The sequence below is a fragment of the Peromyscus eremicus genome, chromosome 3 (assembly GCF_949786415.1).
Source record: "Peromyscus eremicus chromosome 3, PerEre_H2_v1, whole genome shotgun sequence".
Taxonomy (NCBI): domain Eukaryota; kingdom Metazoa; phylum Chordata; class Mammalia; order Rodentia; family Cricetidae; genus Peromyscus; species Peromyscus eremicus.
In genome coordinates this window covers 133,272,262-133,292,476 of record NC_081418.1, presented here as the reverse complement: position 1 = coordinate 133,292,476, position 20,215 = coordinate 133,272,262, and the positions used below count along the sequence as shown (strand labels likewise).

Here is a 20,215-nt window from a genome sequence, read left to right as displayed (position 1 = left end):
TAGCAATGTCTTGTCCTCAGATAGGAATTTCAAAAATTTTGTTTATCTGTGTATGTGAAGAGAAGAAAACAGCACGTCAGGTGAATATAATTCTAACTGGGTACAGACAGCAGGGTTTTCTGCAGGAAAGTAAACTGGCCGTGGTAAAGAATGGGATCTATTGGATTTTCTATCGTAAACTACAATATACTTTGGTAAAGAAGTTAGAGGAGTATTCCAGGGTTAGTGCGCCAATCCCAACGTGTACCATTCTGTGTTTGCACATAATGAGAGCGTTCTGAGATCATCCAACAAAAGTTCTGGGTAGTTTTGAAGGGAAGGAAGGTTGGTCAGAGAAAGGCTTGTGGTAAGGAGTGCTAGGAGCTCACCTGAGCTGCAGGGGGCGCTGTATTCAGCAAAAACCACTTCATCTGAAAGACATGGAGGAAAAATGAGAATGGGAGTTTTGATGCAAGAGCATTTTGTGGAGCACAGTGGATGTGTTAGGACTGACCAATTTCCTCCATCAGAACCTGAATGGTACTGAAAAGTCATCTCTCTGGGGACATCAGACAAACCAAGCAAAGGAAATATCCCCCTTGAAGCCACTGGGTGACACGTTCATCCTGGGCCAGCAAGATGGCTCAGTGGGGAAAGGCGCTTGTTGCCATACCTAGTGACCACAGTGAGTTCAGTCCTCAGGATCCATAGGGCAGAGGGTGAGTAACCACTTCTCCTCATTGCCCTCTGACCTCCACAGGCACCGTGGCATGCCTTCCTCTCAGGAAATAAATAAGCAAATGGGCAACAACACCAGAATAATTCACCCAAGTGAGAATATTGAAGTGTGCTTATTCTGCAGTGTTTGAGCAGAATACAGGGAGTGATCCGTGGAGACGTGTGTCCTCTCAGATGCCTTTCTATATTTCTGTTTTTTTTTTTTTTCTTCACTGTTTCTTGAACTTGTCTATTCTGAAACACTTGGCACAGAAAATCCCCATTTAATCCCCCACCTCTGGCTTCTCTCTCTCTTTGGTCATCAATGACCACTCAGGCTTCAATTCTCTCTCATCCTTTTATTCCTGCTATAATTCTTTGTATAGTTCTTCATCTTTGTGTTGCTATTTTCAGAAGGATATTTGTGTGTCTTTCCACCAATAGACACTTCTTTGTCAAACGTTTGGTCCCTTGTGTTATTTAGACATGTTTGGTCACATATGATTGTTTGGACAAACAGGTAGGAACAAGACATCAGTGGCTGAATAAATTGAAATCTTATAAATGTTTGTCACACTCACATTCTTTTATTAAGAGCAGATTTGCCAGTCTGGCCTATATAATGTGTCACTATCTGTAAAATAATTGTTTTAAAAACTGGATGCAATGGTATATACAAGTAATATCTGCATTTGAGAGGCTGAGTCTGGAGGATTGAGAATTTGAGATCAGCCTGGGCTGCATATTGAGAAACTGTCTTAAAAAAAGGAAGAAAAAGAAAAAAGAGGAAACTTCAAGTTGCTTTAGGGCACTTCCTAATCCCTTGCTCACCTGTCTCGTAGTAGTCATAGACTTTCACAATGGCAGGCTGCAGGTTCCTCACTGGGATGTCTTGTTGAATGACGAAGGAAAAGGCCAGTGTCTGATTGGTCACCTGGGAAAGAGAGAAAAGTAACCCAGAATCACAGCGGTGGCCACTGTTTTTCTTCAGCATCACTCAGTCCTTGGTGTTTGAGAAACAGTTATGCATGGATAGCATTTAACCTCACAGTCACTGTGTTCATCTGCTCAAATATGTGGATGGTGATATAGATTTTTTGAGGAACTAAAGTAGAGGCTCCTGGGAGTATATGAAACTTTTCTAGTCTATTAAACTATTCCAAAAATCCATATTCCTCCTTAATGTATGATGTAGGGCTTTGTTCATTGTGAGAGTTAAGCCCTTTGACCTGTTGACTTGGGAGCCTATGGTAAGTCCCAGGAAAGCCAGCAATGAGGAAAGAGAATTTAAAGGTTTGTATATTATTATTATTAGTAGTAGTAGTATGTGTTCATATATATACTAGTGGAGGCCAAAAGCGGCAATTAGATCCCCGGAACTGGAGATACAGGCAGTTGTGAGTTGGTGTGAGTTCTAGGAACTGAACTCTGGTGTACTTCAGGAGCAGTAAGTGCTCTTAACTGCTGAGCCATGTCTCCAGGCCAGGAATGACAATTTAAAATATCATCTAGTATGAATTGAGGGAAGGTGCTTCTCTAAAAGACTTCCTTTAAATTGCTTTTCTCTTGCCTTATGTTTCCCACAAGAGACACATAGGCATGTCTGGGGAGGCAAGAAGGATCTCACCTGACCTACATAGATGAAGGGCTGTCCACTAGACATGTCTGAGGAGGCAGGAAGGACCCTCACCTGACCTACATAGATCAAGGACTGTCCACCTAGACATGTCTGGGGAGGGAGGAATGCTCACCTGACCTACATAAACCAAGGACTGTCCACTAGACATAGGGAGGCAGGAAGGACCTTACCTGACCTACATAAATCAAGGACTGTCCACACAGACACAGTGAGGAAGGCAGGAAGGACCCTCACCTGATCCACATATAATAAGACATTGTTGTTGCTCACTTCTGTTCTGCTCACATGCTCTGATCTTTCAAGCTGGAATGAGAGAAAACACCGTGTTACTGAAAAGACAAAGGCCTTGGGGGTGAAGAAGGCAAATGAACTGAGGGATGGAAGATGATAGAAAGAGATGTCACTAATTCATTAAAATGAGTTGGAAGAGACTTTCCAATAAGAATGAAAATACATGAAGAAGACTGGGAATGCCACTCCAGTAGAGGCCTGACAGAATAAGACCTGACTTAGTAATAGGTATTTTTGACTTTTATTTGAAGGTGAATGGTCCTGCATTCGATAGTACTCACTTACCTTACATTCTCTGTGCAAGTATCTTTCTGTGTCCTTTGCTATTGATCTTAGCTTGCTGTTAATTTTCAAAGTTCTTAAAACACCACATCTACAATTTTGGTATTTCATAATATTTTCCCCTGAATCAATATTGACTAGGTTCATTATGCTTTAAAAATTATTGTGAACTCAATGAACTCAGACACCTTTGTTTTTAGTTCTTCTACTGGCCACTATCACAGTCCAAACATATGCTTAGAATTATATAAATCCAATTTTGTCAGAGTAGTACTAATATTGCTTTGACTTATGTTGGCATTATTGTGATGATGTTGGCACATTCCTGGTCTGAGGATACAGAAATCCAAACATCTGGTCTACCTACCTTTTTCACTGTTGGTTTCAATGGAATGAAACCAGATACCATCTTCACATCAACAATCACCATGTTGGAGGCTGGACGGCTCCCTGTATAACTGCAGACCAGAGAAGTGGATGGAAGGAGTATTTGTAATACTTTGAATCTTGCCTCTTTTGAGGTCCAGTAGCAATTCCTGATATGCCCTGTGTGATTTTTCTATACTTTAAAATATATGGCCTTTACTGTCAATATAAATAATTCTCCAAAAAAGATTGCACTGTCTCTGTCTCTGTCTCTGTCTCTCTGTCACACACACACACCCATACACACACGACTGTTGTGGAATATTAGTTTAATGATGCAAAGATGTGTTGCATTCTTTTATGCTGCATTTGTTTAACTCTGTAAAGCTGTGTTATTTGTCTGCCTAAAGCACCTGATAAGACTTATAAAGAGTGGAAAGGCCAATAGATAAACAGGAGAGAGGGATAGGTGGGGCTGGCGGGCAGAGAGAATATATAGGAGGAGAAATCTAGGCTCAAGAAGAAGAGTGAGGAGCAAGAAAAGGAGGAGGGAATGACTGGTGCCAGGGGCCAAGCCACCAACCACACAGCCAGCCATGGAGTAAGAAAGAAAGCAAGATACGTAGATAAAGAAAGGTAAAAAGCCCAGGGGCAAAACATAGTTAAAAGGAAATGGGATAATTTAAGTGAAGTTAGAAAAGCTGGTTAGAAACAAGCCAAGCTAAGGCTGGTCATTCATAAAGTAAGAATAAGTCTCTAGGTATTTATTTGGGAGCAGGGTGGTAGGCCCCCAAAGAGTAAAACAACAAGCTACACCCCATCACACTGTGGGAAACAAGATAATAGGTCACACTGTGGAAGTCTTCTTTCCATCCAAGATGCCTTCAGTTTTTGCAGTTAGCACCCACTGCTGGTTATAGTTTATATGAAGTTTTTGACACGTGTCAGAAAAACAGAATATCTTTTTTTTTCCCCTCTAGAAAAATGGAATCTTAAAAGACCAGGAAGGCTTGCCTTTGTTGGTGAAGAAGAATAGCTCACATTAAAGTATCATAGAAAAAAGAATAATCTATTATTTTACTATGATAGTGGGTGAGAAAGGAACCCGAAAAGTAGACTAATTAGAGATTATAATTCTATAATTCTTCATTATTCACTTTGCTAGAGTCAAGTATTTATTTTTTTGACAAAACAAAATCCTAATGAAGAGCCTTGCTTTGGATATCTCTGAACCCATTCTGTGAAGAGTTCTAGGAAGACAACACTGTAGTAGCCAAGAGAGAGACAGAGGCTCATACCTGATTTCTAGTGAGATCTGGAAGCTGTTGTGGCCTTTGGGGTTATCACAAGTCAGAGGTACTGTCTGTACCCGCAGAGTGAATGCAGACTCCTGTTTCTCCAAGTGCACGTTGTATCTTAGCGTTGTCTGACAAGTAGTGAATAGAAATACTTTACCTCCATTGCACTGGATCCTTGGATCCATTTCTCCAAATCTGAGCATGATGTGTGCCGGTGGGCAAAGGGACACTTTTAATTTAGGGGAAGTAGGCTCCCAGCTGTATATTCACAACTTCCCCAGAATCTTACCTGAGCATACACACATCCTTCCCCTGACACATTGATGTCATAGTCCCCAGGGATGTCTGGTAGTGGGGCCTGCTGCAGTAATAGGTGATTACTATTGTCTACTTGGAACTCTATGGAAAATGTCCCTGAAGACTGGATCGTCACCAAAGGAGTTTTCTGACTTCTGACAAAAGTAATTGCTTCATACTTGGACAAAGCATGGAGGGCCACCACAGTGTCCTGTGAGGGATGAGTGTAAAAGTTTGGCACAGCATCAGTGTGGAAGGGTTCCACTTTTTCAGAGGCTGTGACAAAAGTGTCATGAGGTTTTGTCTCTGATTATTTGATCTCTAGACTTTAATTTAGGAAATATTTGAGAACCAGAAACATCCACTTAATTTCCCTCTTTACACAGAGCACCCTAGCATATGCAGATTTCCCCCAAACCAGTACAAAGAATAAATGCAAATTAGATTTTCCTCCTAGCATTTACTGTTTTTCTTCCTTTGTCCTTGATTCCCATGATGATGATGCTGAGCATCTGTCAACAAAACGGCATTCTTGACTTCATCACCAAACTTTCTTCTGCACTTGAGGAACACTCAAAAGACATCAACATCATGGCGAAGTGCTAGTTATGATCCAATCTTATCAAATAAAGGAACAACTGTGATCTAGTGCTGTCCTTCATTGCCTTGCTCCTCAGCAGCATACTCTGTGGGGAGGTACTTCATGCTCTAGAGAGGATCTCTCCTCAGGATCCCTCCTTATCCCAAGTCAGCTCCAGATGCTATCCTGACTGCAGAGCCCAACAAGAGAACAGAAACATGCAGTGAGGGTGTTACTGTATTTACAATGCAGACTGCCTAGTGAGGTGAACGACTGAAAGAATTGAATGCAAACAGGGTGGCTAATGTCATGGAAGGCTCCTGTTTGTACATTACCCTCCTTTAGAGGAACTGACCTCCTCACTATCCCTCTCTGGAGATTAACTGCCATATATGCCCTGAATACCAAGAGCATAATTTATAGATATTATGGTAGATGAGTAGTTTTGTAAATTATTACCTTATGAGAATTATACTGACTAGATGATAAAGCAAATAATTTACAGCCTTGATTGTTTCCAACTGTGGAGAGATAAAGCAGGGCAGCAGGAGTTCCTAGTATCTTGGGGAAAACCTGAGGGCAATTTCTCTACACATAAGATTAAAAGAGTCTGTCAGGAGATTGGAAATGGCTGCACATAAGGGCCACACGATGATAAAGATGTCAGTTTAGTTTTAGTAGCATTTTTTTAGGTACACTATGTGCTATTAGGGTTAGAGATTATATATAGGATTCTGAACACTCTAGGGTTTTTGCCATTGTTTTCTGTCAAGGTTTGGGTCTGGGTTAGAGTTCCTAGCAACGTAGGCCTGTTTCATTAAATGAAGTATGAAAAGAATTATTGTGTCTGAACACAGGAACTAGAAGAATTTATTATGGAATGTATCATCCCTCACTTCCTATAGACCCAAAATACCCATGAGTAAAATGTCCTTTTTTTTTTTTCCTCCCCTTCCCTTTTTCTTGTTCCTGCATCTCTTGTTCAAATCCCCTCACTGCATGGGACTCTGAAGGAAAGTCACCGACCTGTGTGGAAGAGAAGCCGCCATGGGAATTCTGCTGCTTTGTGATCCACTTCACGATGCGCACTGCCAAAGCCAGGTCCTCAGGGGCTGGGGCTGGCTGGGCAGTGAGGAGAGTGAGGAGGACATAGGCATTCATCTCCACTTCAGCAGAGGGAGCCTGTGGTTTGTACAGATACCTCTCTGAATTCCTGGGTTTCTGAGGTCTTTCCCAATGGACGGAGTTGTCTTAGGGTAAAAATAGAGAAATAACTAGAAGTGTGAGTAGCCAATGAATGACTGTATGTCTCTATCTAGAAAGAAGAAAATAGAAGAAGGTTGTAGTAGGTTTGAAAATTTCACTCACAATATCCCCAGATTTATTAATATCCAGTAAAAAAAATCTGCTGTTGGTATGATAGTGTATGACTGAGAAAGATATCAAGACAGAAATACCTAAGGTATTAACTAAACTGCATCCTCAGTGATGTTCTAGCCGAGTTGGTGAGAAGACAAGAACAGACATGATTCTTTCACTCATTAATTCCCTCACACCCTACAAAACATCACTTGTTCAGTGTTCAGTCCAAATGACTCAGGGAAGTTTCCCATTGGCTTCAGAACTGCAGTTGAAAGAGCAAAACCTTGAATCGTCGTTTCTTCTTTCCTGTTCTTTATAGTCTTGCTCCTCCTGACAGGTATATGTGTATCAGAGAGGAAAGTTAAGTTTTAGCTACATTTCCCTTTGTAATGGTAGTGGGAACTGTGTTGCATTCTACTGTGATATTGCATTTGTTGATTGGGTCACACTAGGAGAAAGTACTGAAGAGAAGGTGTTTGTGTGTAGAAGAAAGGCTAATTTCCTAATGTGTCAGTCCAAGGAGAAACCTCAGTGTGCCATAGGGACGGAACTAAAATGTGATACTATTTCCACACATCGTCTACTCCCCTGTTTCCCGTCACCGGAACTGGATGGAGACAAACACGATAACACACATTCCTACCTTCTTTTACAGCTTCAGTATCAAGTGATTTTAGGATTTCATTTCTCTTGTCCTGGTTCCCTGCCAGAGCGAAAGCATAGGCCAGCAGAGCCTTGGTGTACACAGAGCTGCCATTTCCCCTGTGCTGTATTGTCTTCCAGGATGACTCTAGGCAGGTCAGCGCTTTGGAGACAACAGGTTGCTGTTGGCAGAACAACAAATCCTGAGCAACATGAAAAAGTGTCCTAGCAGGCCTTGGAAGAAACATGGAGGATGTAGACATTTATGCTTTTCAAATGAATCCTTCCATTCCCCTCCACTCTTCTTTTTCCCTCTCTACCTCCCTTTCTTCCTCCCTCCCTTTCTCCCTCCTCCCTCTCTCCTTCTCTCCCTCCCTCTCTAACTCCTTCCTCTGTCCCTTCATCCCTCCCTTCTCTTTCTTTCCTATCTTCTGTCATTGATCATCTGTCTATTCTCTATCTTTTGGGAGCCATTTCTTTTTATAAACTATTTAATATAGACTAATAATTAAGCTGTGGTTTTGGCTTGATTTTTGGAAGGAATCCAAGATTTCATTGATCAGGTAGATGCTCATTAGTGGAATATTATAAATGGAAAAATCTTGTTAAAAGGAAAGCAGTCATTTGACTTTAGAGAGGATAGGAAGCCATAAGATTTAGACTAGTTTGGGAAGGTGGAGAAGCAATGTGGCACCTACTGTGTCTGGAAGTGAACTCTCCAGAAGGGCAATGGTTATATAGGCTGAGAGAGTAACTTCGTTTTCTACTCCACCCTATAAACAAAAGGAATGAAATAGGTAAAGTATACAGCAAGCAATCCACTAAATATGTCTTCTCTGCTTGTGACTAATCCTCTGTATTCAATGGAAGTTCTCATTTATACCCCCATTATGAAAAAATACATCCCCAGGCAAAAGGGTTGTTCATCCCAGTGGTAAGGAGTATGGCCCGACTTTCAGATGTTATTATTAGGTCATCATGCTTATAAGTAGTTCAGAATAGGTCACCTTCATGGCATTGTTGAACAGCGATCCAGAGCTCCTGAAACAGCCATTGTCCTGCTGCTGCTGGGAGAGCCAGGTGAAGGCGTGGGTGATGTGTGTTTCATCGATGAAGATGAAGGCTCGAGCTTGGGCAAAAGACTTGAGCACAAAGGCTGTGAGCCTGATGGGGAGGGAGAGCAGGGAGACAGGGCATTTGTTCTGATGTAGCACCTTCACACACGGGTTTCTGGGGTCTGGACCACACTCATGAGTAATAGTCTAAGGGTCTCTGAGCGCGTGAAGCTGATAGTGTCTCTTGCTGTTTCAAAGTAGTCTTGCATCCCTGGTCCTCTTGGATGTGGACACTCCAGTGTGGTCCAGCTGCTTCCTGCTCTGCTTCTCACTGCTTCTCCATCACTCACTCTCCTGTTTCCCTAACACCTGCACCCTCATCTTAGCCTTTTCCTGTCCGATGATTTTCTCTTGTAGATCAGAAAACCTTCTCTCCTAAAACCCCTGCAACATGTTTTCCACCTCAAAATGTCCATCCCTCTCCTTGGCTTACTTCCCATTTCTATCAGTTTCTATGTCATTTGTCACCTGTAATGTCTGTGTGCTTTATCCCAAGAACACATTTTATGCAATACAGGACCACATGAAGAATAGTATCAGCTTTTTAAGACTCAGTTAGGAGCATCTTTAGATGCTCAGCAATATGTAGCTGGGTATTTACTGATGAAAGTTCTTGTGGAGGAATGATAAAGCCAGCATACTGAATTGAGTAAAACAGGTGGTACAGATTCAAGGAAGTTGAGCCTTCAGACAGTTTCAGTTCTGAACGTAGGATTCCTGCTACCTCGAACATGTTTGTTCCTAGCCCAGGCATCAGCTGTATTCCCATGACATAAGATACATGTAGAGTTGCCATGAGGACCAAGAGTGGAGCAAGCCTGACACATAGTGGACTTTCCTTACCAAGTGCTTCCTTCATTCTGGCCGCCCTGATCCCCAAAGGCGCTGTAGGAGCCATCCTTGTGTTTGTAGTTCAGCTCCCTCTGATAGCCTGGAATGGAAGGCTTGAGTGTGTTTTGAAGAAACTGATGCTCAGAGAAGGACAGGATGTCAGTCTGAAGCCAGAGAGGCCCTCACATACTCTGGCTTATAGGAGTGACCGAATGAGAATCCTGCTCAGCTTTCCCCTCCAAGGCTAAGCCCGTTTCTAGAGAGACCATTCACAAGAAAAAAGTGTAGTTTCTAAGTCTTACTGACCAGCATTGAGGTAACCAATGGCCTCTGACTTGATCTTCTCAGTCAGCTGTTGGGTCTCATTCAGATATTTCAGTACGTAGATGTTGGGAGCAAAAAGCACCATGTTCTGCTCCCCACAGCCAAAGGGCATTTCGAGAAGATTTTGTGTGTTTTTTATGGCTGAACCCAAGAGACCACCTGGAAGTGAGAGATTTAACATCAGACAGAACAGCCATTATCTTCAAGAACAAAGTAACATCTTTATAGAATCACTTCCAATGATGTGAAGGAATTTTAAGGGTGTGGTGTGCTGGGAAACCAGTGAATATTGAGGGTCTAGAGACAGAAGAAAGATGTCAAAGAGTTCAAGTGTAGTAGCTCAGAAGCTACATTTGGAATCACGGTGGACACAGGGCAGTGGTAGTGACTATTGTCCCAAATCCTCCAGGGATGGAATGACTCACCCAACACAGAGAAATGGGCTCTGGCTGAACCTTTCACTACTGCTGGTGGGAGCATCAGCGACAATTTTTCAGATATGCCGGCATCTTAATAAACAAAACAAACAGGTACATGATTATCTCAGTACTCAGAACTTCTAAAGTGTCCTATGGTTAGTCGCTTAGAACTGTGTCTTAAGCTTTGACTTCTTGTCTCTCTAGAATAATGATCTTGTTGTAAATATCACAAACCCACATTTCCTGGTAGTACTGGCTTGCCAAGCTCTGTTGCATTTGCTGTTATCATTGATTGTATTGAAGCAAAGCATCTCCCAAAGGATATCTGAGGCTCCTATTGATGTCTTACTTAATAATTTAATAAACACATTAAAATATGTTTATTGGTTGAAGTTTGGTTTAGGTATACTCTGCTTTGAGTTTTTGTTTTGTTTTGTTTTGTGTTTGTGTGAACTTTGACATAAGTTAGTGTTTTCTGGGAATAGGGATCTCAATTGAGAAAATGCCTTCATTAAATAAACCTGTTGGCAGGTCTTGGGGCATTTTCTTTATAATGATGAATATGGGAGGGCCTAGCCCAGTGTGGGTGGTCCTCTTCAGAGCAGGTGGTCCTTTTAGGTGTATAAGAAAGCAAACTGAGCAAGTCAGGGAAGGCAAGCCAGTGAGCAGCACTCCCCCACGGCTCTGCTTCAGTTCCTGCCTGCAGGTTCCTGTCCTCACTTCCCTCACGAGGGACTTGACTGTGTAAGATGAATAAACCTCTCCTCTCCAAGGTGCTTTTGGCCATGGTGTTTTATCTTAGCTGTGGAAACCTAAAATAAGGCAATGTTTGAATAAACCCCCAGTATGTCAAAATAAGCAAATGGATAAATTCTGAACTGGCCTTTGTTATTCCTGGTTCCCCCTGAGTGGCCTTAGGAGGTTTCCCTGATCACTCCTGTGCTGCTCTCATGGAAGGCTTTCCTATGGCAGGGGTGATGGCCAGATTGTCTTGTAATAAATAAATATCAGAAGAACCAGAATTGATCAATGGGAAGAATAGGGTTTTTGTTACATTGTCCTTGGTTTTTTAAAAATTAATCTCCAGTAACCCCATTCATGAACTTTCTTTAATGGAAAACATTTAAAGGACTTTGGCATTATATGATGATTTTCTTCTACACACTGTATTAGTCACTGTTACATTAGTTTATCTCTTTTACAAAGAAATTTGCTTTATTTCATCTCTTTTGCTAATTTTCATATAATAATGGATTTTACATTAAATTTAAACTAATTCCAATTTCTTTATTCTTTGGACAAATATATGTTGGACAAGCACTCCTCCACTGACTAGTGCAGGTGCTGGTCATGTGGTCACTCCTGTGAGTGGACAGTCTCTGCCTTTGTGCCTGTCCCTTCCAAGGAACAGAGAGCTCCCCTTGTGTGACATTGCTGTATTTCTTTTGCAATAGTGTATTCAGTGAGGAGCATGGATGAAAGAACAAGTCATAGAAACAACTATTACAGAGAAATATTATGTTTGGTACACATCACGATGTAGCTTGGCTTATGTATGAAATTTATTTGGCCACAGAAACCTCTGTTTTTATTTACAATCTCATATAAAAGAAACATTGTCCTTCCCAAGATATTTTCTGTATTTTTCTTCCTTCCTTCCTTCCTTCCTTCCTTCCTTCCTTCCTTCCTTCCTTCCTTTCTTTTTTTTTTAGGAAAATTTGGGTTTTATTCTCTTCTTAGCTATTCCCTAGCTATAACTTTCTAAGTACTGAGATGTGCTGTATGAGAAGGTTCTGTGGTCTAGAGAAAAAGGCTGCAGTGAACTCTGAAGTCCTAGGTAGAAGCATGACGGTACTTTTGGTAGCTTCATCAGGTGAGTAAAGATCTTGATAATTTGTGCGACTCAATTTGGTTATTTATTTTAGTGGTTATAAGGCATACAGTATCCTGGTTTTCTTTACTTAATTTTTTTCATTTATTTTACATACCAACCACAGTTTCCCCTCCCTCCTCTTTTTCAGTTCCCTTCCCCATCTCCTGTTTACCCCCCCCACCACCACCCCAGGAACCCCCCCCTCATCCAGAAAGGGGCATGCTGTGGGATGTTCTATATGGCAAATGTGTTGCTCTGATTGGTCAATAAATAAATCACTGATTGGCCAGTGGCCAGGCAGGAAGTATAGGCGGGACAAAGAGGAGAATAAAGCTGGGAAGTGGAAGGCTGAGTCAGAGACACGGCCAGCCGCCATGATGAGAAACAGCATGTGAAGACGCCGGTAAGCCACGAGCCATGTGGCAAGGTATAGATTTATAAAAATGGATTAATTTAAGCTGTAAGAACAGTTAGCAAGAAGCCTGCCACGGCCATACAGGTTGTGTCCAATATAAGTCTCTGTGTTTACTTGGTTGGGTCTGACGGCTGTGGGACTGGCAGGTGAGAGAGATTTGTCCTGACTGTGGGTCAGGCAGGAAAACTTTAGCTACAGGGCCAGGCCTTCCATGGGAGTTAACAAAGCATGGCATATCAAGGTGAGGCAGAAACAGGCTCCTTCCCTGGTATCAAGGCTGGGCAAGGCATCCCATGGGGAATAGGGTCCAAAAAGCCAGGTCATGCACCAGGGACAGGTCCTGATCCCACTGCTAGAAGCCTCACAAACAGACCAAGGTACTCAACTATCCTGGTTTCTTAGCGAAATATTCTAAGAGATCCAAGTAGATGATGTAAGTTATTATCTTATTACTGTTTTGAAGGATTCTCACCTGATGCACAGAGCAGTGAACTGAAGGTGTGTTCTTTCTTAATTCCTTCGGGCTTGGACAAAAAGATAGAAAGTTCAGACTCAAGAAATTACTAAGTGTGCAAATACAAAGATGTTTGGCAACATTTTCTAATTTTTATTTTTTGGCAAGTGGAGACAGCTTCTCTACTTTTGGAGCCAGGACTGGAATTAGATGGTCTAACTTTCCACCATATCAGAAATGGCATAAACATTTGAGAATTTGGGGATGCCAGGTGACAAAGAAGGTAACAAGGAAAGATAATACAGACAAAATATAGGATCAGAAGAAAGAGCTCAGGCTTAAGGAGATAAACTGGCATAGCCCATCCCCTCCAAGCTCCAGTAAAGAGAACAGGAAGAGAAAAGAAGACAGAATACACTGATTAAAGTATAAGCTTGCCACTTGCTATGAGGTATCCTAAGATCACACATTATTTATTATCTTCTATTTTTCATCTAAACACAGTCAACCTCGCTCCAATCTCAGCACACTGTCAATCAAGTGAGGTCACTCACCTCCACTATCAGGACTTTGACAACTGTGTCCTTCTTCCCAGTTTCAGGAACTGTGGCCACCTCAGAACCACAAGGCTCTGGGGACTGTTGTGCTTCCGCAGTCACAGAGAAATTCACATTCCCTGAAACACACGGCCCAGAGAGCTGAGCTCAAATGTGCCAGGAACTTGGCATCCTCCAAACCCCAAGATCTGCAAAGTATCCTCAGTTCTATGAGCAGTTGAAGGGCTTGTCCTGTGTTTAAGAAGGTGGTAAGCATGGGCTAGAAGTAGTCGTGACCCAGAGCTTGAGGGCCCAATGAGAAGAAAGTAACTTCAGAAACCTTCCTGCATTCAGTCTTTCTGCACAGAGTCCCCTTACAGAGTTTCCACTCACCTAATGATTTGGGAGTTACCAACCAGGATGTGGTGTGCCTCCCATTGGCACAGAGGCAGTAAGAATCTTCGTCTTTTGCCACTGGGACAGCTGTGAAATCAGGGGAGTCTTCCAGCAGCACACCGACCTGTGGTCCCACATGGGCAAAGAAATAGCAAAGATGTCACCACAGGAGGACAACATATTATGTGTGGATGGAGGTAGGTGAAAGGGTGTGGAGGGGATTTGTGTTAAAAAGAGAATAGGAGCGGTGATTTTGGAACTCATGGACCTAAAATGTCACATAAGGTGACACAGAGGTTTGCATATATTTCATCTGCACATACATGTCTAAAATTTTATCTAGCTATTATCTATGTATTATCTACATACATAATTATCTAGAAAGATAATTATAAATTGTTCTATTTATATTTGTTTTACTTTGCTGGAAAAGATATATTTACTCTCCTACATTTTTAACTACTGTCTGTAAGTATATATCTACATTTTGCTGTTTTATCACAACAACAGCCTAATATGTCTTTGTGGACCATATCTTTTGATTGTATCCAGAGACCATACAGAATATCCTGTGTCTGTCAGTACAGTATGTACTATTTCAGTAATGGTAAAATCACCTAATACGCTTTATGTAGTGTCTATATTGTTGAACAACTCTTTGTTGTATATGTAGCTAGAGTATGGGAATTTTTTAAGCATTTAGAACCAGTACTGATGGGCCCAATACAATCCCTTCCTCCCTTTACTCCTTCTTTTCATTTAATTCTTAGTTAAAGTTTACACACACTAATTTCCCTCTTCCCTCTGGTCATGCTTTATTCAGAAAGGTCTTCACCCGGATGCATGTAGGGAGGTAGTTCAGCACGGTGGCCTTGAGTGTGAAGGCTTCTCCACGGATCACAGAGTAGGGCATCGTGAGCTCCACAAAGAAGGGCTGGAAGGCTTGGAGGGATACTGCAGGGGAGAGGCCAAGTCCAGTGTTACTGGACAGGCAGAGGGCTCCGGCCTTCCACTCAGTGATGGTGTCAGGGACCGTCACTTCCACTTCAGCTACTCCTGATGAGCTGGGAGAGTGAGGATGTGAGGGACAGAAAGTGAGCACGTGAATTAGTTATTTCTGAGACGGTCACTATGAGAGTGACTTCTGGCTACTCCTTTGAGTCCTTTAAAAGAGTCATAGGAAGTGAACAGTGTAAACAGGACTCCAGATGGAAGAATAAGGGTTTTTTGAAGCCTTGTTTACTCAGCTCAAATCATGGCCTCATGACACCTCCAAGTCTGGATGTTAGTAAAAATTTTTATATAGATTTAAAGTTGTCTCTGAACTCCCATCTCCAAAATACCATAGAATAATTTTATAACTTATATGGTCCACTCCATGTAGCAGTCTAGTAGTCTACTCCATGTAGGACTGCCTCATTTCCTACTCAATATGGTGTTTCTGAATGGTTCTAAGCATCGGAAAGTATATGATAAATTTTTATATGAATTTTCTAGGAGTGATGGAAATAAATATATTCTATAATTGATGGATTGACATGTAACGGTCTTCTAAATTAGTCATTTCCATTGTTTATGATAGAAATTAATTAGAAAATTACTAGAAAACAAAGAAATAAAATTTTCATACCCAGCCAGAATCTTACCAATGGAAATTACTTACTTTACTGTGACTAAATCCCAGATCCAGGTTTCAGGGAAGTATTTTCTAATGGTCTCAGTAGGTGGATCTTCACGTGGTGGATCTTTCCTTGGTGGTGGATCTTTCCTTGGTGGTGGATCTTTATGTACTGGTATGTTCATGACTTCTTCATGTTCTCTGTTATTCCCATCATCAGATGCCTTAGCAGGCACTATGAGGTTACAATAGAAGAAATGGACATAGTTCTGAGTACAATGGGATACAATGTGCAGGATAAAGGTAGCTTAATTTTCAATTTCTTGTTGACTGTTAAATGCTATCAAAATGACACTGGAAACTATACATTGAACCTCTCACTTTGGGGGAGAGTGGTAATATCTCTGTCAAAAACAGAAATTATGAAATCCTGGAGAACACATCATCTAGTATAGTTTGAGTTGTAAGGAAGCACGGTGCATATTTTCGTGGGTTGGATAGTCAGGGAATGCTTACAAATATAACGTTACCCCTAGAAGGATTGAAGATTCATAATAATACCTTCTAGGCAACAGATCCTGTGGCTACAATGAGCATCACTCTAGACCAGAGCTGAGTGATGGCTACATTATCAGCAGGGACATTCTTGGAATGCTTTTCCTTTTTCAAGATCTCTATATTTGTAGGATTAATGCAATATTTTCGTAGTTTTCCATTTATATAAAAACTGAAAGAGGTATAGGTACAAACTCTTGGATCAGAAATATATACAATGGAAAAGTCCATATCAAGGTTGTGTTTTGTTTTTTTGTTTTCTTTTGTTTGTTTGGTTTTTTTTGGTGATGCAAAGAAACTTTATAACTCAAGAATTATAGCATTGGATTGGGTTTATACTGGCAAGAAATGCAAGATTTGAAGGTGGCGACAGAGGGTCTGTGCTCTCTTTTTTCCAAGAACAAGTATACATGCCGATTTAGTTAGGGTTTCATCTAAGTATTTCCCAACTGAATTTCAACTTTGGAAATCTCTCCCAATATTAAATACATAGACACACAGACAGCCTCATTTCTAGAGGTCCTTCTCTGTGATGACCACAACCTCACAGCTGTCTTTCTATTTGCCTTTAATTATTTGGTGTTTTCTATCAAGTAAGATCTTCATTCATTGCCTAAACATCTACAAGGATAGTTGCCCAATTTATCCACAGTCTAGAGTAGTCACTGTGTTAGGTCCTGTTGCTTGTGGTGATATTTCTACTACTTTTCAAATCAGTATGAGGAAAATTAATACAGTTCAGTCAGAATTATGTTTTATTTTATGTTAACACACATGTAAAAATATATTTTAGTATTTAGAATATGAATAATAATGAAGATAGGGATTCATGATTTCAAGTTATATTACAAGGTACAGTAATAAAACCAGTATGGTACTGGCACAAAAATAGACATGTACATCAATGGAACAAAATTCAAGATCCAAACATAAGCTCATCTGATAGCTGACATGGATGCAAAAAAAAAAACACACACACTAGAGGAAAGGCAGCATTTTCAACAAATGGAGTTCTGAAAACTGGCTGCTAAATATAGAAGAATGAAAACAGACCTACATCAATGACCCCACACAAAATTGACTCCAAATGGATCAAGGAACTCAACATGAAATCTGAAACTGCTAGAAAGGAAACATAAGCAGTAACCCTCCAAAACAGATGTGCAGGAAAGGAGTTTTTCAATAAGACCCATTCACTCAGAAATTAAGGTCAATAATTGACAAGTGACACCTCACAAAACTAAAGTGTTTCTACACAGCTAAGGAAACAATCAATAGAGTGAAATGGAAGTCCACATAGTGGGAGAAAATCTTTGCTTCTATTCATACGATAGAGGGGTAAATATCCACAGTACATAAAGAACTCAAAAACAAGGAGTCAAGAAAACAGCCCAATTTACAAATGGGATCTAAACACAGTTTTCAAAAAAAAACCCAAAACAAAAAGCCAAAAAACCATGGCTAAGAAATATCTTTTAAAGGTGTTCATCATGCTGGTAATTCAGGAAATCTAAATTAAAACAACTTTGAGATTTCATCTCACCCCAGTCAGATTAGTCAACCAAAAAAACCCAAACAAACAAACAAAAAACAAAAACAAAAACAAACATGTGACAACCACTTTGGAGAAGAACGGGAAAGGGAAACTCTCTCTTGCTGATGGTGGGAATGCAAACTGGTGCAGCCACTCTGGAAGTGGCTCCCATGAAGGAAGAGGGAAAGGTTACACGTGGTTGGTATTGGCTGAAGACAGAGTGAGTGTGACCTTAGACCCGAGTGCTTTGCTTTTTCCATCTTCTCCTCTATCTGCAATGCCTGTTTTTTACCTTCTCTTCTTCATCTCTAACACTTAGGAAATTCTCTTCACCTCTCTGACATGTCTACAAAAGTTCTTCACACCTCACACAATGATCCTCTATTACACTATTGCCCTTTGTCTTGTCTGTCTCTTTAACACTGAAGGAAGAGTCTCCAATCTCTAACTTCCTTGTAGTACCAGCATGCATTTAGGAACAAATTCCTCAGGTAAGTTTTGGCTCCTTCTCTTTTATTTGGATACTATAATGCTCTACAATTATATTTTATCACCTTTGGTAAATAATTCACAATTATTTTATTCTGATAATAAATGCTGATTTGTTCTTTTACCTGCTATTGGAGGAAATCTACCATATAAAACACATAGTCTAGGATGTTTGATCTTCAAGTTGGTGAATGCCTTTAAGCCCATGTCCTGGAAAGAAAATTAGTAATCAAGCAAAATATCTCAAAATTTTGAAAAAACTCAGCGTGTATAAAAAATATAGTAACTAATTCAGATATAGGTTCACATGTTCAAGTAGAATTCCTACTCAAATTGTATGGTATACTCTTTAGAGATTGTGGTAAGGTAAACAGAATTTGTAGTCAGGCATATGTGCTGGTCTTCTTTCTGATACAAAGCACTGTTATTTTAAAAAGTCATTTACAGCCATGCACAGTGGTGCATGCCTTTAATCCCAGTACTTGGGAGGCAGAGGCAGGTGGATCTCTGTTGAGAGATATTTGATAGCACTATGTAAAGATATGTCACTGTGACTGGTTTAATAAAAAAAATTAACTGGCCAATAGCTAGGCAGGGAGAGCAAGTAGGAAGAGGAATTTAAAATGGGATGAGGGGGAGAAAGAGAAAGAGATACCAGGGTCCAGCTAGATAGAGGAAGCAGGAAAGTAAGACATAGAAAATGAAATAAAGGTCAAAAGCCCCAAGGCAAAATGCAGATGAATAGAAACAGGATAAATTAAGATATAAGAGCTAAGCCGGGAGGTGGTGGCGCACGCCTTTAATCCCAGCACTCGGGAGGCAGAGCCAGGCGGATCTCTGTGAGTTCGAGGCCAGCCTGGGCTACCAAGTGAGTCCCAGGAAAGACACAAAGCTATACAGAGAAACCGTGTCTCGAAAAACCAAAAAAAAAAAAAAAAAAAAAAAGAGATATAAGAGCTAGTGGGACAAGCCTAAGCTAAGGCTGAACATTCATAATTAATAATAAGTTCTGTGTCTTTCCTTGGGAGCTAGCCTGTGGGACAGAGAAAAACTTGTTACAAATCTCTGTGAGTTTGAGAACAGCCTGATGTAAGGAATGAGTGCCAGGACAGCCAGAGCTACAGAGTGACACTTGGTTCAAAAAAAAAAAAAGCAGAATTAAAAAGAAAATGCCATTCATCAACTCTGTGCCTAGACTGGGCACTTTCCAAGATGCAGTTTTTATAATGCTTGGGATTGAATCCATGAACCCGCAAGGTGGTTAGTCTGTTTGTGATTCATATTCCTGGCCTGACTCTAAAGTTCGTTACCAATATAGCATTTCATGAAACCTAAATAATTCCTAGAGCAGCATGTTAATGGGTAATACGGCTTACCTCCACGTAACTGTAGACATCTCTCTCATTTGGTTGTAAGGGTGGGAGTCCACCATTATCTCCACCCCACCAACACAGTTGTTCATCTTCAAGCAATTGGTGAGTCAATGAACTTGGGATGAAGTTGTTGGGCTGCATATCCAGCAGATTGTATATCTGTAAGAAACAGGAGACAAGGAGCCTCTTTCTTGGGCTTTCTTGGAAGATTCGCACAAAAAGAAAAGAATCAGTGTGATCACTGCAAATCATTTCTCAAATGTTCAATGGTCCCCAAACAGGGTCTTCTGAATATTTTCTGTTGAAGAGTGCTTTATTCTAAAATTGTTCACAATATTTAGAAAAAGGCTAAAAATACTTAACATAATTAAAAGAAAGTATGAATGTAAATCCTGCATATTATATTTGAGAATGATGTAATTTTAATATAATTTAATATAAAACATCAAACAGAAATATATTTATACTACCATTCAATAAATATAAAATACAAGGTTGTATATTTCAGCCTACTGATACACTATAAAAACAAATAAAACAAGAATTGAGTTAGTCAGTATGCAAATAGCCTGAAGAGATCTGAATGAAGATTTCTCTACATATTTCTTTCCTAAAATTCAGGGGGAAAATTCAAAACTAAACAAACAAATCCAAGCGACCTCCATCTTTGACAGAAGGATGCATTCAACCCTCCAAATTGTAGTGCATGGAATTAGAAAGAGGGAGAGGGACTGCAGGTCACGTGTTCAAATGGAAGGGCATCATGGTAGCAGCCACAGGAGAAGCTGATGATGTACAAGCAAGTTTGCCAGACTCCACCTGACCCAGCC

At 40.6% G+C, this 20,215-nt stretch overlaps 1 protein-coding gene across 1 annotated transcript in view; it reads right to left on the bottom strand.

Moving 5' to 3' along the window:
* Positions 1–222: 222 nt before the first annotated feature.
* The window catches only part of LOC131906489 (alpha-1-inhibitor 3-like), a 54,662-nt gene continuing 34,669 nt past the window's right edge, over positions 223–20,215 (bottom strand). Inside the window, exons 16-34 of the mRNA XM_059257111.1 lie at positions 19,389–19,544; positions 15,480–15,703; positions 14,652–14,880; positions 13,814–13,940; positions 13,439–13,560; positions 12,903–12,954; positions 10,149–10,232; positions 9,706–9,882; positions 9,412–9,499; positions 8,461–8,617; positions 8,152–8,226; positions 7,455–7,635; positions 6,476–6,699; positions 4,862–5,080; positions 4,573–4,700; positions 3,276–3,366; positions 2,570–2,638; positions 1,528–1,630; positions 223–410 (exon numbers count right to left, since the gene is read on the bottom strand). Of these exons, the coding sequence (XP_059113094.1) occupies positions 223–410; positions 1,528–1,630; positions 2,570–2,638; positions 3,276–3,366; positions 4,573–4,700; positions 4,862–5,080; positions 6,476–6,699; positions 7,455–7,635; positions 8,152–8,226; positions 8,461–8,617; positions 9,412–9,499; positions 9,706–9,882; positions 10,149–10,232; positions 12,903–12,954; positions 13,439–13,560; positions 13,814–13,940; positions 14,652–14,880; positions 15,480–15,703; positions 19,389–19,544 (2,694 nt within the window). The remainder of the gene's footprint in view (positions 411–1,527; positions 1,631–2,569; positions 2,639–3,275; positions 3,367–4,572; positions 4,701–4,861; positions 5,081–6,475; positions 6,700–7,454; positions 7,636–8,151; positions 8,227–8,460; positions 8,618–9,411; positions 9,500–9,705; positions 9,883–10,148; positions 10,233–12,902; positions 12,955–13,438; positions 13,561–13,813; positions 13,941–14,651; positions 14,881–15,479; positions 15,704–19,388; positions 19,545–20,215) is intronic.